The sequence below is a fragment of the Phyllobates terribilis genome, unplaced genomic scaffold, assembly GCF_046119375.1.
Source record: "Phyllobates terribilis strain yellow unplaced genomic scaffold, ASM4611937v1 Scaffold_10__3_contigs__length_209671492, whole genome shotgun sequence".
Classification (NCBI taxonomy): Eukaryota; Metazoa; Chordata; class Amphibia; order Anura; family Dendrobatidae; genus Phyllobates; species Phyllobates terribilis.
Window position 1 is genome coordinate 184,640,593 of NW_027362770.1, and position 18,141 is coordinate 184,658,733.

The following is an 18,141-nucleotide window of genomic DNA, read 5'->3' on the forward strand; positions in this document are numbered from 1 at the left end:
AGATGGACTTGTAACCTTGACATTGTTGATATTGTTCAACAATTTTGGTTCTCGAGTCCTCAGACAGTTCTCTTCTCCTCTCTCTGTTCTCCATGCTTAGTGTGGAACACACAGACACACAATGCAAAGATGGAGGCAACTTCTCCCCTTTTTATCCGGTTTCAGGTGTGATTTTCATATTGCCCACACCTGTTACTTGCCACAGGTGAGTGTGAACAAGCATCACATGCTGGAAACAAAGTTGTTTATCCACAATTTTGGAAAGGTGTCAACAAGTTTGTCCGGCCCATTTTGGGGGTGTTGTGTGAAATTATGTCCAATTTGCCTTTTTTTTCTTATTTTTTTTTTTGTGTTTTTCCAATACATACAAAGGAAATAAAAATGTGTATAACAAAACTTTTTCTGGAACAATTTCAAGGGTACCAACACTTAGGATGACTGTACACTGCGCAAAGTTCTGGGCTTGTATCCATGAACCAGGAAGCTCAGGATGAGCCCTGCTCTATGTCTCTGGGGCTCCTGCTCACTTGTCCTTCCCTCTATATAGCCCGTCCTAATTGTCCCAGCAGGATAAGGTCACAGGAGGAGGGGGGTCAAAAGATAAATCCTTTTTCTACAGATGAGAGCCGTCACCCGCTGTTACCTGTGGTGCCCATCTGTCTGTCTCACACCCCTCGCCCCTGAGCGCCCTGTTTTTGCCTCTGATCTCGGACCCCTGCTCCTCCTATTATTTATCTGCAGGTGATGGACGGCTCTGTCACCGCTCCCCTACATCAATAATGAATTTTTATAAAGTATAATAATCCCATTAAAACAGAAATATTTTATTACTTTTTTCAGGGTACAGCAACTGGAGGGAACTGGGCAAAGCGCTGGCCCACAATAATATCCCGGCCGTGGACCCGAATCTGCAGTTCTTCCAACCGGAGAGGCAGCAGGAGGTGAGGAGGACGGCACTGGGCACGTTCCTGCACTTTGTTCTGTCATGGGATTTCATGGAAGGGGATGTCCACTTCTGCACAAGTGCAGCATGAGATTTTAATGCCCACAAAACATGGCATACAGTAATAACTTTTATTGTGCCCATTATGAAAAGTTTATACACAAATCAAATGTTCCAAAATGAGTGTCCTTCGGGGTCCTTCACATTCCAACATAAAAGATGCCACCTTACATCCCATCATACAAGGTGGCACATAGGACTAGAGCACCTTACATCCCATCATACAAGGTGGCACATAGGACTAGAGTACCATACATCTCATCATACAAGGTGGCACATAGGACTAAAGCACCTTACATCCCATCATACAAGGTGGCACATAGGACTAGAGCACCTTACATCCCATCATACAAGGTGGCACATAGGACTAGAGCACCTTACATCCCATCATACTAGGTGGCACATAGGACTAGAGCACCTTACATCCCATCATACAAGGTGGCACATAGGACTAGAGCACCTTACATCCCATCATACAAGGTGGCACATAGGACTAGAGTACCTTACATCTCATTATACAAGGTGGCACATAGGACTAGAGCACCTTTCGTCCCATCATACAAGGTGGCACATAGGACTAGAGCACCTTTCATCACATCATACAAGGTGACACATAGGACTAGAACACCTTACATCCCATCATACAAGGTGGCACATAGGACTAGAGCACCTTACATCCCATCATACAAGGTGGCACATAGGACTAGAGCACCTTACATCCCATCATACAAGGTGGCACATAGGACTAGAGCACCTTACATCCCATCATACAAGGTGGCACATAGGACTAGAGCACCTTACGTCCCATCATACAAGGTGGCACATAGGATTAGAGCACCTTACATCCCATCATACAAGGTGGCACATAGGACTAGAGCACCTTACATCTCATCATACAAGGTGGCACATAGGACTAGAGCACCTTACATCCCATCATACAAGGTGGCACATAGGACTAGAGCACCTTACGTCCCATCATACAAGGTGGCACATAGGACTAGAGCACCTTACATCCCATCATACAAGGTGGCACATAGGACTAGAGCACCTTACATCCCATCATACAAGGTGGCACATAGGACTAGAGCACCTTACATCCCATCATACAAGGTGGCACATAGGACTAGAGCACCTTACATCCCATCATACAAGGTGGCACATAGGACTAGAGCACCTTACGTCCCATCATACAAGGTGGCACATAGGACTAGAGCACCTTACATCCCATCATACAAGGTGGCACATAGGACTAGAGCACCTTACATCTCATCATACAAGGTGGCACATAGGACTAGAGCACCTTACATCCCATCATACAAGGTGTTTCATAGGACTAAAGCACCTTACATCCCATCATACAAGGTGGCACATACGACTAGAGCACCTTTCATCCCATCATATAAGGTGGCACATAGGACTAGAGCACCTTACATTCCATCATACAAGGTGGCACATAGGACTAGAGCACCTTTCATCCCATCATACAAGGTGGCACATAGGACTAGAGCACCTTTCATTCCATCATACAAGGTGGCACATAGGACTAGAGCACCTTACATTCCATAATACAAGGTGGCACATAGGACTAGAGCACCTTACATTCCATCATACAAGGTGGCACATAGGACTAGAGCACCTTACATCCCATCATACAAGGTGGCACATAGGACTAGAGCACCTTTCATTCCATCATACAAGGTGGCACATAGGACTAGAGCACCTTACATTCCATCATACAAGGTGGCACATAGGACTAGAGCAGCTTACATTCCATCATATAAGGTGGCACATAGGACTAGAGCACCTTACATTCCATCATACAAGGTGGCACATAGGACTAGAGCACCTTTCATCCCATCATACAAGGTGGCACATAGGACTAGAGCACCATGCATTCCATCATACAAGGTGGCACATAGGACTAGAGCACCTTACATCTCATCATACAAGGTGGCACATAGGACTAGAGCACCTTACATCCCATCATACAAGGTGGCACATAGGACTAGATCACCTTACATTCCATCATACAAGGTGGCACATAGGACTAGAGCACCTTACATCCCATCATACAAGGTGGCACATAGGACTAGAGCACCTTACATCTCATCATACAAGGTGGCACATAGGACTAGAGCACCTTACATCCCATCATACAAGGTGGCACATAGGACTAGAGCACCTTACATCCCATCATACAAGGTGGCACATAGGACTAGAACACCTTACATCCCATCATACAAGGTGGCACATAGGACTAGAGCACCTTACATCCCATCATACAAGGTGGCACATACGACTAGAGCACCTTACATCCCATCGTACAAGGTGGCACATAGGACTAGAGCACCTTTCATCCCATCATACAAGGTGTTTCATAGGACTAAAGCACCTTACATCCCATCATACAAGGTAGCACATAGGACTAGAACACCTTACATCCCATCATACAAAGTGGCACATAGGACTAGAGCACCTTACATCCCATCATACAAGGTGTTTCATTGGACTAAAGCACCTTACATCCCATCATACAAGGTGGCACATAGGACTAGAGCACCTTTCATTCCATCATACAAGGTGGCACATAGGACTAGAGCACCTTACATTCCATAATACAAGGTGGCACATAGGACTAGAGCACCTTACATTCCATCATACAAGGTGGCACATAGGACTAGAGCACCTTACATCCCATCATACAAGGTGGCACATAGGACTAAAGCACCTTTCATTCCATCATACAAGGTGGCACATAGGACTAGAGCACCTTACATTCCATCATACAAGGTGGCACATAGGACTAGAGCAGCTTACATTCCATCATATAAGGTGGCACATAGGACAAGAGCACCTTACATCCCATCATACAAGGTGGCACATAGGACTAGAGCACCTTTCATCCCATCATACAAGGTGGCACATAGGACTAGAGCACCTTACATCCCATCATACAAGGTGGCACATAGGACAAGAGCACCTTACATTCCATCATACAAGGTGGCACATAGGACTAGAGCACCTTTCATCCCATCATACAAGGTGGCACATAGGACTAGAGCACCATACATTCCATCATACAAGGTGGCACATAGGACTAGAGCACCTTACATCTCATCATACAAGGTGGCACATAGGACTAGAGCACCTTACATCCCATCATACAAGGTGGCAGATAGGACTAGATCACCTTACATTCCATCATACAAGGTGGCACATAGGACTAGAGCACCTTACATCCCATCATACAAGGTGGCACATAGGACTAGAGCACCTTACATCTCATCATACAAGGTGGCACATAGGACTAGAGCACCTTACATCCCATCATACAAGGTGGCACATAGGACTAGAGCACCTTACATCTCATCATACAAGGTGGCACATAGGACTAGAGCACCTTACATCCCATCATACAAGGTGGCACATAGGACTAGAGCACCTTACATCCCATCATACAAGGTGGCACATAGGACTAGAACACCTTACATCCCATCATACAAGGTGGCACATAGGACTAGAGCACCTTACATCCCATCATACAAGGTGGCACATACGACTAGAGCACCTTACATCCCATCGTACAAGGTGGCACATAGGACTAGAGCACCTTTCATCCCATCATACAAGGTGTTTCATAGGACTAAAGCACCTTACATCCCATCATACAAGGTAGCACATAGGACTAGAACACCTTACATCCCATCATACAAAGTGGCACATAGGACTAGAGCACCTTTCATCCCATCATACAAGGTGTTTCATTGGACTAAAGCACCTTACATCCCATCATACAAGGTGGCACATAGGACTAGAACACCTTACATCCCATCATACAAAGTGGCACATAGGACTAGAGCACCTTACATCCCATCATACAAGGTGGCACATAGGACTAGAGCACCTTACATCCCATCGTACAAGGTGGCACATAGGACTAGAGCACCTTTCATCCCATCATACAAGGTGGCACATAGGACTAGAGCACCTTACATCCCATCATACAAGGTGGCACATAGGACTAGAGCACCTTACATCCCATAATAAAGGTGGCACATAGGACTTGAGCACCTTACATCCCATCATACAAGGTGGCACATAGGACTAGAGCACCTTACATCCCATCATACAAGGTGGCACATAGGACTAGAGCACCTTACATCCGATCATACAAGGTGGCACATAGGACTTGAGCACCTTACATCCCATCGTACAAGGTGGCACATAGGACTTGAGCACCTTACATCCCATCGTACAAGGTGGCACATAGGACTAGAGCACCTTTCATCCCATCATACAAGGTGGCACATAGGACTAGAGCACCTTTCATCCCATCATACAAGGTGGCACATAGGACTAGAGCACCTTACATCCCATCATACAACGTGGCACATAGGACTAGAGCACCTTTCATCCCATCATACAAGGTGGCACATAGGACTAGAGCACCTTACATCCCATCATACAAGGTGGCACATAGGACTAGAGCACCTTTCATCCCATCATACAAGGTGGCACATAGGACTAGAGCACCTTACATCCGATCATACAAGGTGGCACATAGGACTAGAGCACCTTACATCCCATAATAAAGGTGGCACATAGGACTTGAGCACCTTACATCCCATCATACAAGGTGGCACATAGGACTAGAGCACCTTACATCCCATCATACAAGGTGGCACATAGGACTAGAGCACCTTACATCCCATCATACAAGGTGGCACATAGGACTAGAGCACCTTACATCCCATCATACAAGGTGGCACATAGGACTAGAGCACCTTACATCCCATCATACAAGGTGGCACATAGGACTAGAGCACCTTACATCCCATCATACAAGGTGGCACATAGGACTTGAGCACCTTACATCCCATCGTACAAGGTGGCACATAGGACTTGAGCACCTTACATCCCATCGTACAAGGTGGCACATAGGACTAGAGCACCTTTCATCCCATCATACAAGGTGGCACATAGGACTAGAGCACCTTACATCCCATCATACAAGGTGGCACATAGGACTAGAACACCTTACATCCCATCATACAAGGTGGCACATAGGACTAGAGCACCTTACATCCCATCATACAAGGTGGCACATAGGACTAGAGCACCTTACATCCCATCATACAAGGTGGCACATAGGACTAGAGCACCTTTCATCCCATCATACAAGGTGGCACATAGGACTAGAGCACCTTACATCCCATCATACAAGGTGGCACATAGGACTAGAGCACCTTACATCCCATCATACAAGGTGGCACATAGGACTAGAGCACCTTACATCCCATCATACAAGGTGGCACATAGGACTAGATCACCTTACATTCCATCATACAAGGTGGCACATAGGACTAGAGCACCTTACATCCCATCATACAAGGTGGCACATAGGACTAGAGCACCTTACATCTCATCATACAAGGTGGCACATAGGACTAGAGCACCTTACATCCCATCATACAAGGTGGCACATAGGACTAGAGCACCTTACATCCTGTCAGGCAAAAGGTATTTTTGCCCGAGTTTTAAAAAATGAGAGATGTTTTAAAAAAGAAAAAAAAAAACCCCACCCCCTATCTGTTTGTAAGTGAAGACATAGAACTCACTTTTGCTTCTCCCCAAACCAGGAATTTTTATGACCAGCCATAAAACCTCAGTCCAGGGCAAGCGCTGGTACAAACCGGAAAATCCCTCCAAAAAATCCCATTGTTTAATTGTACAAACGTTTTATGCCAATTTTAATCACGCACAGGTCTGACAGAAACATCGGAACCACGTTTTTTGAATGCTCACCTTTTTCCCATTACAATAGTATAACTTGCATAACTGAGGAATAACCGGGAACTGAGATAATGGATTCTGAGCTTCTGAGCGTCATAGAGGTTTCATATTTAATATCTATCTTCATGAATATTGGTGACGGTCCAGATGATATCTCCCTCTTGGATGTGGGACCCCCCCACACCAAGATATGGAATCTGAAGGATTTTTTAGGTCTTCTGCAGCTGGGTGGGCTCGCAAAGCCGAGCCCCCCTTGTAAGGTAAATAAGGGGTGTTCCCCAGAGTTTTGGCTGCTTACTAAAAAGCAAATCGGCCATTTTCAGGTCATTCTTCTCAGGGACGTCGAACGCACGCACATCACGCGGCGTAAGAAGAATCACCTCTAATTTCCGGGTAGCCGTCCCTCCCACAGAATCTGAGACCATCACCTTGTGAAGCAGGTTTTGCTATTACTTATCCCTTTTATTTTAATAACTGTTTATGCATACATGTAAATTGTCTCCTTTATAATATCTTGTATATATTTTGTAAACACTGCCCACCTTTTGGGAGTAAATCATTAATTATTTACCAGTTTCGTTCTTCTTGTCCTATGTCGAGCAAACACGTTCCTCACCCGCTAATTCACGTTACCTACCAGGTACCCGATCCACCTGTTAAGCGATCGGTGGTGGCAGTATACCAGTATTTATGTGATATTGTGGTTTGAGGGTGGCTGGTCGGAGGTATATATACGTTCCTGGAAGGAACTGGTGGTATATATACGTCCTGTCACATCACGTGCCACAATAGTCGACATAAATTAGAGCAGCTGCACCCGTGCTTATCCTTTGTCAATACCGTGTTTGACCAGCAGGATAAGGGGGCGCCAGAGAGCTGCAAGGTCTGACCCAAGAGTGGGTGTTGTTTTCGTGACAAATTGGTGGCAAGCGGTGGGATCATAGGACATTAGTGATCTGGTTTGAGCAATCATTCCTCTCACTAAAAACTTGCACAAAAGTTTTGAAGATCGAACTCAGTGTTTATTAGATCTGAGACAATACTGTATGTGTAGCAGTTACCCCTACCCTTCTTCGCTTTTTCTTTTCTATTTTTATTTTGGTGATCATGGTCGTAGTTGGGGAGTCCTGGTATCACCAGCAGAAAAAGGACACTCTTACTGGAATATGTATAATCAAAGGCATTGACCCCCACGGCAAAAGCAAAGAACAAATGATTTCTGAACTGTTACAAGATGCTGCAGAGCCCGTCCGACAGCAGAGCCCTGATGAGGGGGCGGCCAGCCAAGGCCCGGATGGCGCTGCTGCCGGGGTCCAACCTGTGATTGCCAGCCATACCCGCAACCAGGGTAGTGTGGACCCCCACCTGCAGATGGCCTTGGAGGAGCTCGCCACAGACAATCATGATGGACGACTGGAGCTGATCCTGAAATTCCAGGAGCGGGCTGAGCGACAAGCTGACCGAGAGGCTGCTGAGCGACAAGCTGACCGAGAGGCTGCTGAGCGACAGGCCCAAGCTGACCGACAACACCAGCTGGAGCTAGCCCGGATTCAGAAGGAGTCGCCCTCTACGCAGACCCGTGAGTCCAACAGTGCCAGCTGCTTTAAACCTCGTCCTGAGCACTTCCCTGTGATGGAAAAGGATGGGGACTTGGACACATTTCTGCGAGGCTTTGAAAAGGCCTGCAGGCAGTATCAGCGGCCCATCGACCAATGGGCAAGATATTTGACTCCAGGGCTCAGAGGAAAAGCTTTAGAGGTGTTTGCTTCCCTCCCTCGAGAGCAGGATGGAGACTATGGGGCTGTCAAGCAGGCCCTGATAAAAAAGTACCAGCTGACTCCGGAGGTTTACCGGAAAAAATTCAGAACCCTCCAACGTGGACCACATGACACCTACAGCGATGTGTTAGACGGGCTCAGAACCAACTTTGAGCAGTGGATCCAAGGACTGTCAGCGACCACCTTTGAGCAGCTAAAGGACCTGATGGTGAAAGACCAGTTCCTGCATCTGTGTCCGACTGAGGTACGGCAGTTCGTGATGGATCGGGAGCCACCTGATGCCAATAAAGCAGCGCAGATCGCAGACACCTACGAGGCCAACCGGAGACCAGAGGTGCGGAAGCCGGTCGTCGCCAGCTGGAAAGGGGGTAAGCCATCAACCACCATCCCTGCCCCTGCCAGCCGACCTTCCGGAGGCCTTTTTCCCGTTGCCAAGGCCCTGCCTGCATCCGATGCCCGCAGGTGTTATTCCTGCAACCAGACTGGTCATCTCAGCGCCACTTGCCCAGAGAAGCAGAGGAAGAACCCCCCATCCAAGGTCCCAGGGCCTAATGCCTCAGTTCTTTTGGTGGGAGGGCCGGTTGGAAGGGCCTGTGAAAACTTTCAGTCTGTCAGGGTGGGGAACACTCTCACTGTAGGCCTCAAGGACACTGGGGCCGAACGAACCCTCATCCGACCCGAACTGGTGTCCCCTGAAGCGCTTATTCCAGGAAAGACCCTGACTGTCACTGGGATTGGGGGCGTCCGATGCCCCTTGCCCATGGCCCGGGTTTTTATTGATTGGGGTGCGGGGAGTGGGGTGAAGGAAGTGGGAGTATCCAAAAACCTACCTGCAAATGTTTTGTTGGGAACTGATTTGGGGAGGATGTTTGCTTATTATGTCCCTGACACCCCTCCCCGATCTGATACGGTTGGTAAGGTTAACGCTAATAATGTGAATGTCAATGCTTTACATGATGATGGTGATGATGATCATGATGATGTTGTTGTATTGGAAGGTGCAGGAGAACTCAGCCATGTCACTCTGCGGGGTGATGTTGCTGAGGATCCCCTAGCAGGAGCAAATGTCAGTGCCAAGGGTAATGGGGAGAGGCACGAGGACCATGAAGCAGGTGGTGCTGTGCCAGTGACCAGTGTCACAACAGAAGGTGACCTGGCTGATGGTAGCTGCCGCATACGTAGCACTGTGCCTGAGGTAATGGAGGATGATGGAGAAGTAGTTCTCATGGCCTCTCAGGCTAATGAGACGGTGTTATTCCCCGGGGAGACGGCCTATATAGCCGCTGTTACCCGCAGTCAGAGTGCCCAGAATGCAAGTAACGCCCTGCCTTCTGGACCCTCCTCGGACAGAGGAATAACAGGATCAGGTATGGACCCAGAGCCGGTCCCAGAGGGTCCTAGTGAGGACGTGGCCTTAACCTCACTTCTGGCTTCCTCCAGCCAGGAGTTTCAGGCAGCTCTGCACTCAGATGCTAGCCTGGAGACGTTAAGGAGCCTCGCTGAGAAGCCCACCTCCGAGTCTGATAAGGAGAGGGTATTCTGGGACCAAGGGAGGTTGTACTGGGAGACAGTTCCCTGTACACCCCAACAGGAGTGGCTGAGGGAAAGACAGCTGGTCGTCCCCTACCAATTCAGGGACGAGTTGTTGCGGATCGCCCATGAAATTCCACTCGCTGGACACTTGGGGGTTAGCAAAACCAAGGCCCGGCTGTCTCATCACTTTTATTGGCCCAAAATGAGGACAGATGTGGTGAACTACTGTCGCTCCTGTACCACGTGTCAAAGAGTGGGAAAGTCAGGGCCGGCCCCCAAAGCCCCCCTGATCTCTTTGCCAGTGATAGAGGAGCCTTTCCAGAGGATTGCTGTGGACATTGTGGGACCACTGGCCACACCCAGCAGCTCTGGAAAACGTTTCATCCTTACCGTGGTAGACTATGCTACCCGGTATCCGGAGGCAGTAGCCCTGTCCTCAATTAGGGCGGATAAGGTGGCGGACGCCCTCTTGGCCATCTTTTCACGAGTAGGATTTCCCAGGGAGATGCTTACCGACCAGGGGACTCAGTTCATGTCACGCTTAATGGAGGCCCTATGTAAGAAAATGCAGGTGCAGCATCTGGTATCAAGTGCGTATCACCCACAGACCAATGGTTTGTGTGAGCGATTCAACGGTACCCTCAAACAGATGTTAAAAATGCTGGTTGAGACCCAGGGTCGCGACTGGGAGTGTTACCTCCCACACCTGCTATTTGCTTACAGAGAGGTTCCACAGGCCTCGACGGGGTTCTCCCCCTTTGAGCTCCTGTATGGCAGGCGTGTCCGAGGACCCCTTGGGTTGATAAGGGAATTCTGGGAAGAAGAGCCGAGCTCCCCAGGAGTGTCCATCGTGGAGTATGTCATGCGCTTCCGTGACAAGATGCAGACCTTGACGCAGTTGGTGCATGACAACATGGCGCAAGCCCAGGCTGACCAGAAGCATTGGTACGACCAGAACGCACGAGAACGGACCTACCAGGTGGGTCAGAAGGTGTGGGTGCTGGTCCCCGTACCAAAGGACAAGCTTCAGGCGGCCTGGGAAGGCCCGTACGTCATTCACCAACAGCTCAACCCGGTCACCTACGTGATCACACTTGACCACGAGCGGGGTAGGCGGAAGGCGTTTCACGTTAATATGATGAAGGCTCATCAAGAACGTGGAACCTGCGTCCTACCGGTCTGCAACCTGCCCGAGGATGGGGAGGATGACCCCCTCTTGGACATGCTCGCCCAAGCGAAGGCCAGCGGGTCCCTAGAGGATGTAGAGCTAAGCGACTTGCTATCCACAGACCAGAGGTCTCAGATGCAAGCAGTGCTGAAACCCTTCCAAACAGTGTTCACCAACCTGCCTGGCAGGACTGAAGTGGCGGTCCATGAAGTGGACACCGGGAATCATGCCCCACTCCGGCGGACAGCCTATCGAATCTCCGACGAGGTGCAGCATGTCATGCGCCAGGAGGTCGAGGAGATGCTGCAGTTGGGGGTGATTAAGCGGTCCAAGAGCGCGTGGGCCTCACCTGTAGTCCTGGTGCCTAAGAAGGACCAGACCACCCGGTTCTGTGTGGACTACAGGGGGCTCAACGCTATCACTGCCTCTGACGCACAACCAATGCCACGCATTGAGGAGCTGCTGGAGCGGTTAGCCAGCGCGAGCTATCTCTCCATTATGGATTTGAGTCGGGGATATTGGCAGATTCCCTTGAGCCCCGGGGCCCAGGAGAAGTCCGCCTTTATCACCCCCTTCGGATTGTATGAATCCACGGTCATGCCCTTCGGCATGAAGAATGCCCCTGCCACGTTCCAGCGAATGGTCAACCACCTGCTCCAGGGACTGGAGAGGTACGCAGTGGCGTACCTGGATGACATTGCCATCTTCAGTCCCACCTGGGAGGATCACCTCGAGCATCTGCAGCAGGTGCTCGGGCGCATTCACCAGGCGGGCTTGACCATCAAGCCGGGAAAGTGCCAGATGGGCATGAACGAGGTCCACTACCTGGGGCACCGGATAGGTGGGGGTACTCTGAAGCCAGAGCCTGGGAAGGTGGACGCTATCGTGTCCTGGCCCACCCCCAGGACCAAGAAGCAGGTGCAGTCCTTCTTGGGCACCGCAGGGTACTATAGATGCTTTGTGCAGGACTATAGTAGCCTTGCGAAGCCCTTGACAGACCTCACCAGGAAGAGCCTACCCCATTCCGTCAAATGGACGGATGAATGCGAGGTGGCCTTTAGGGCTTTGAAGACTGCCCTGAGCAGCTCTCCTGTACTAAAGGCGGTCGACGGCACACGGCCACTCTTAGTACAGACCGACGCCAGTGAGTTTGGCCTCGGTGCTGTACTCAGCCAGGTCGACTCGGGGAACCAAGAACACCCCGTGTTGTACCTAAGCCGGAAACTGCTGCCGAGGGAAGTGGCCTATTCCACCATAGAGAAGGAGTGCCTGGCCATTGTATGGGCCCTCAACCGCTTACAGCCTTACTTGTACGGGCGCCCCTTCACTGTCGTGACTGACCACAACCCCCTGAGTTGGCTGCACACCATGTCAGGTGCCAACGGAAGGTTGTTACGCTGGAGCCTCACCCTCCAGCAGTACGACTTTACCGTTCAACACCGCAGGGGCAGCGAGCATGGCAATGCCGATGGGTTGTCCCGGCGAGGGGAGCCTCCAGACATACGCTTGGAGGAGTACCAGAAGGTCCTACCTCCATAGCGCAGTCAAAAAGGGGGAGGTGTCAGGCAAAAGGTATTTTTGCCCGAGTTTTAAAAAATGAGAGATGTTTTAAAAAAGAAAAAAAAAAACCCCACCCCCTATCTGTTTGTAAGTGAAGACATAGAACTCACTTTTGCTTCTCCCCAAACCAGGAATTTTTATGACCCGCCATAAAACCTCAGTCCAGGGCAAGCGCTGGTACAAACCGGAAAATCCCTCCAAAAAATCCCATTGTTTAATTGTACAAACGTTTTATGCCAATTTTAATCACGCACAGGTCTGACAGAAACATCGGAACCACGTTTTTTGAATGCTCACCTTTTTCCCATTACAATAGTATAACTTGCATAACTGAGGAATGACCGGGAACTGAGATAATGGATTCTGAGCTTCTGAGCGTCATAGAGGTTTCATATTTAATATCTATCTTCATGAATATTGGTGACGGTCCAGATGATATCTCCCTCTTGGATGTGGGACCCCCCCACACCAAGATATGGAATCTGAAGGATTTTTTAGGTCTTCTGCAGCTGGGTAGGCTCGCAAAGCCGAGCCCCTCTTGTAAGGTAAATAAGGGGTGTTCCCCAGAGTTTTGGCTGCTTACTAAAAAGCAAATCGGCCATTTTCAGGTCATTCTTCTCAGGGACGTCGAACGCACGCACATCACGCGGCGTAAGAAGAATCACCTCTAATTTCCGGGGAGCCGTCCCCCCCACAGAATCTGAGACCATCACCTTGTGAAGCAGGTTTTGCTATTACTTATCCCTTTTATTTTAATAACTGTTTATGCATACATGTAAATTGTCTCCTTTATAATATCTTGTATATATTTTGTAAACACTGCCCACCTTTTGGGAGTAAATCATTAATTATTTACCAGTTTCTTTCTTCTTGTCCTATGTCGAGCAAACACGTTCCTCACTCGCTAATTCACGTTACCTACCAGGTACCCGATCCACCTGTTAAGCGATCGGTGGTGGCAGTATACCAGTATTTATGTGATATTGTGGTTTGAGGGTGGCTGGTCGGAGGTATATATACGTTCCTGGAAGGAACTGGTGGTATATATACGTCCTGTCACATCACGTGCCACAATAGTCGACATAAATTAGAGCAGCTGCACCCGTGCTTATCCTCTGTCAATACCGTGTTTGACCAGCAGGATAAGGGGGCGCCAGAGAGCTGCAAGGTCTGACCCAAGAGTGGGTGTTCTTTTCGTGACACATCCCATCATACAAGGTGGCACATAGGACTAGAACACCTTACATCCCATCATACAAGGTGGCACATAGGACTAGAGCACCTTACATCCCATCATACAAGGTGGCACATAGGACAAGAGCACCTTACATCCCATCATACAAGGTGGCACATAGGACTAGAGCACCTTACACCCCATCATACAAGGTGGCACATAGGACTAGAGCACCTTACATCCCATCATACAAGGTGGCACATAGGACTAGAGCACCTTACATCCCATCATACAAGGTGGCACATAGGACTAGAGCACCTTACATCTCATCATACAAGGTGGCACATAGGGCTAGAGCACCTTACATCCCATCATATAAGGTGGCACATAGGACTAGAGCACCTTACATCCCATCATACAAGGTGGCACATAGGACTAGAGCACCTTACATCCCATCATACAAGGTGGCACATAGGACTAGAGCACCTTACATCCCATCATACAAGGTGGCACATAGGACTAGAGCACCTTACACCCCATCATACAAGGTGGCACATAGGACTAGAGCACCTTACATCCCATCATACAAAGTGGCACATAGGACTAGAACACCTTACATCCCATCATACAAGGTGGCACATAGGACTAGAGCACCTTACATCCCATCATACAAGGTGGCACATAGGACTAGAGCACCTTACATCCCATCATACAAGGTGGCACATAGGACTAGAGCACCTTACATCCCATCATACAAGGTGGCACATAGGACTAGAGCACCTTTCATCCCATCATACAAGGTGGCACATAGGACTAGAGCACCTTACATCCCATCATACAAGGTGGCACATAGGACTAGAGCACCTTACATCCCATCATACAAGGTGGCACAATAGACTAGAGCACCTTACATCCCATCATACAAGGTGACACATAGGACAAGAGCACCTTACATCCCATCATACAAGGTGGCACATAGGACTAGAACACCTTACATCCCATCATACAAGGTGGCACATAGGACTAGAGCACCTTACATCCCATCATACAAGGTGGCACATAGGACAAGAGCACCTTACATCCCATCATACAAGGTGGCACATAGGACTAGAACACCTTACATCCCATCATACAAGGTGGCACATAGGACTAGAGCACCTTACATCCGATCATACAAGGTGGCACATAGGACTTGAGCACCTTACATCCCATCGTACAAGGTGGCACATAGGACTTGAGCACCTTACATCCCATCGTACAAGGTGGCACATAGGACTAGAGCACCTTTCATCCCATCATACAAGGTGGCACATAGGACTAGAGCACCTTACATCCCATCATACAAGGTGGCACATAGGACTAGAACACATTACATCCCATCATACAAGGTGGCACATAGGACTAGAGCACCTTACATCCCATCATACAACGTGGCACATAGGACTAGAGCACCTTTCATCCCATCATACAAGGTGGCACATAGGACTAGAGCACCTTACATCCCATCATACAAGGTGGCACATAGGACTAGAGCACCTTTCATCCCATCATACAAGGTGGCACATAGGACTAGAGCACCTTACATCCCATCATACAAGGTGGCACATAGGACTAGAGCACCTTACATCCCATCATACAAGGTGGCACATAGGACTAGAACACCTTACATCCCATCATACAAGGTGGCACATAGGACTAGAGCACCTTACATCCGATCATACAAGGTGGCACATAGGACTTGAGCACCTTACATCCCATCGTACAAGGTGGCACATAGGACTTGAGCACCTTACATCCCATCGTACAAGGTGGCACATAGGACTAGAGCACCTTTCATCCCATCTACAAGGTGGCACATAGGACTAGAGCACCTTACATCCCATCATACAAGGTGGCACATAGGACTAGAACACATTACATCCCATCATACAAGGTGGCACATAGGACTAGAGCACCTTACATCCCATCATACAACGTGGCACATAGGACTAGAGCACCTTTCATCCCATCATACAAGGTGGCACATAGGACTAGAGCACCTTACATCCCATCATACAAGGTGGCACATAGGACTAGAGCACCTTTCATCCCATCATACAAGGTGGCACATAGGACTAGAGCACCTTACATCCCATCATAAAAGGTGGCACATAGGACTAGAGCACCTTACATCTCATCATACAAGGTGGCACATATGACTAGAACACCTTACCTCCCATCATACAAGGTGGCACATAGGACTAGAGCACCTTACATCCCATCATGCAAGGTGTTTCATAGGACTAGAACACATTACATCCCATCATACAAGGTGGCACATAGGACTAGAGCACCTTACATCCCATCATACAACGTGGCACATAGGACTAGAGCACCTTTCATCCCATCATACAAGGTGGCACATAGGACTAGAGCACCTTACATCCCATCATACAAGGTGGCACATAGGACTAGAGCACCTTACATCCCATCATACAAGGTGGCACATAGGACTAGAGCACCTTACATCCCATCATAAAAGGTGGCACATAGGACTAGAGCACCTTACATCTCATCATACAAGGTGGCACATATGACTAGAACACCTTACCTCCCATCATACAAGGTGGCACATAGGACTAGAGCACCTTACATCCCATCATACAAGGTGTCGCATAGGACAAGAACACCTTACATCCCATCATACAAGGTGGCACATAGGACTAGAGTACCTTACATTCCATCATACAAGGTGGCACATAGGACTAGAGCACCTTACATCCCATCATACAAGGTGGCACATAGGACTAGAGCACCTTTCATCCCATCATACAAGGTGGCACATAGGACTAGAGCACCATACATACCATCATACAAGGTGGCACATAGGACTAGAGCTCCTTACATCCCATCATACAAGGTGGCACATAGGACTAGAGCACCTTACATCCCATCATACAAGGTGGCACATAGGACAAGAGCACCTTACATCCCATCATACAAGGTGGCACATAGGACTAGAGCACCTTACATCCCATCATACAAGGTGGCACATAGGACTAGAGCACCTTACATCCCATCATACAAGGTGGCACATAGGACTAGAGCACCTTACATCTCATCATACAAGGTGGCACATAGGGCTAGAGCACCTTACATCCCATCATATAAGGTGGCACATAGGACTAGAGCACCTTACATCCCATCATACAAGGTGGCACATAGGACTAGAGCACCTTACATCCCATCATACAAGGTGGCACATAGGACTAGAGCACCTTACATCCCATCATACAAGGTGGCACATAGGACTAGAGCACCTTACATCCCATCATACAAAGTGGCACATAGGACTAGAACACCTTACATCCCATCATACAAGGTGGCACATAGGACTAGAGCACCTTACATCCCATCATACAAGGTGGCACATAGGACTAGAGCACCTTACATCCCATCATACAAGGTGGCACATAGGACTAGAGCACCTTACATCCCATCATACAAGGTGTTTCATAGGACTAAAGCACCTTACATCCCATCATACAAGGTGGCACATAGGACTAGAGCACCTTACATCCCATCATACAAGGTGGCACATAGGACTAGAGCACCTTACATCCCATCATACAAGGTGGCACATAGGACTAGAACACCTTACATCCCATCATACAAAGTGGCACATAGGACTAGAACACCTTACATCCCATCATACAAGGTGGCACATAGGACTAGAGCACCTTACATCCCATCATACAAGGTGGCACATAGGACTAGAGCACCTTACATCCCATCATACAAGGTGGCACATAGGACTAGAGCACCTTACATCCCATCATACAAGGTGGCACATAGGACTAGAGCACCTTACATCCCATCATACAAGGTGGCACATAGGACTAGAGCACCTTTCATCCCATCATACAAGGTGGCTCATAGGACTAGAGCACCTTACATCCCATCATACAAGGTGGCACATAGGACTAGAGCGCCTTACATCCCTCATAATAAGGTATTTATGGGGTTAACACCAGTGGGGAATGAATCGCAGCTTTTCTCTGTGTTCAGTGACCTGTACATTATCCTCCTGGGTGATCACAATGCGTGATCGCACCGTGGGCGTCAGTTCTCGCCCTTCTCATGTAACCTTCCT

At 48.6% G+C, this 18,141-nt stretch overlaps 1 protein-coding gene across 1 annotated transcript in view; it reads left to right on the forward strand.

Moving 5' to 3' along the window:
- B4GALNT3 (beta-1,4-N-acetyl-galactosaminyltransferase 3) overlaps window positions 1–18,141 on the forward strand; it is a 78,390-nt gene that overhangs the window by 22,595 nt on the left and 37,654 nt on the right. Inside the window, exon 3 of the mRNA XM_073650319.1 lies at window positions 841–941. Within this exon, the coding sequence (XP_073506420.1) occupies window positions 841–941 (101 nt within the window). The remainder of the gene's footprint in view (window positions 1–840; window positions 942–18,141) is intronic.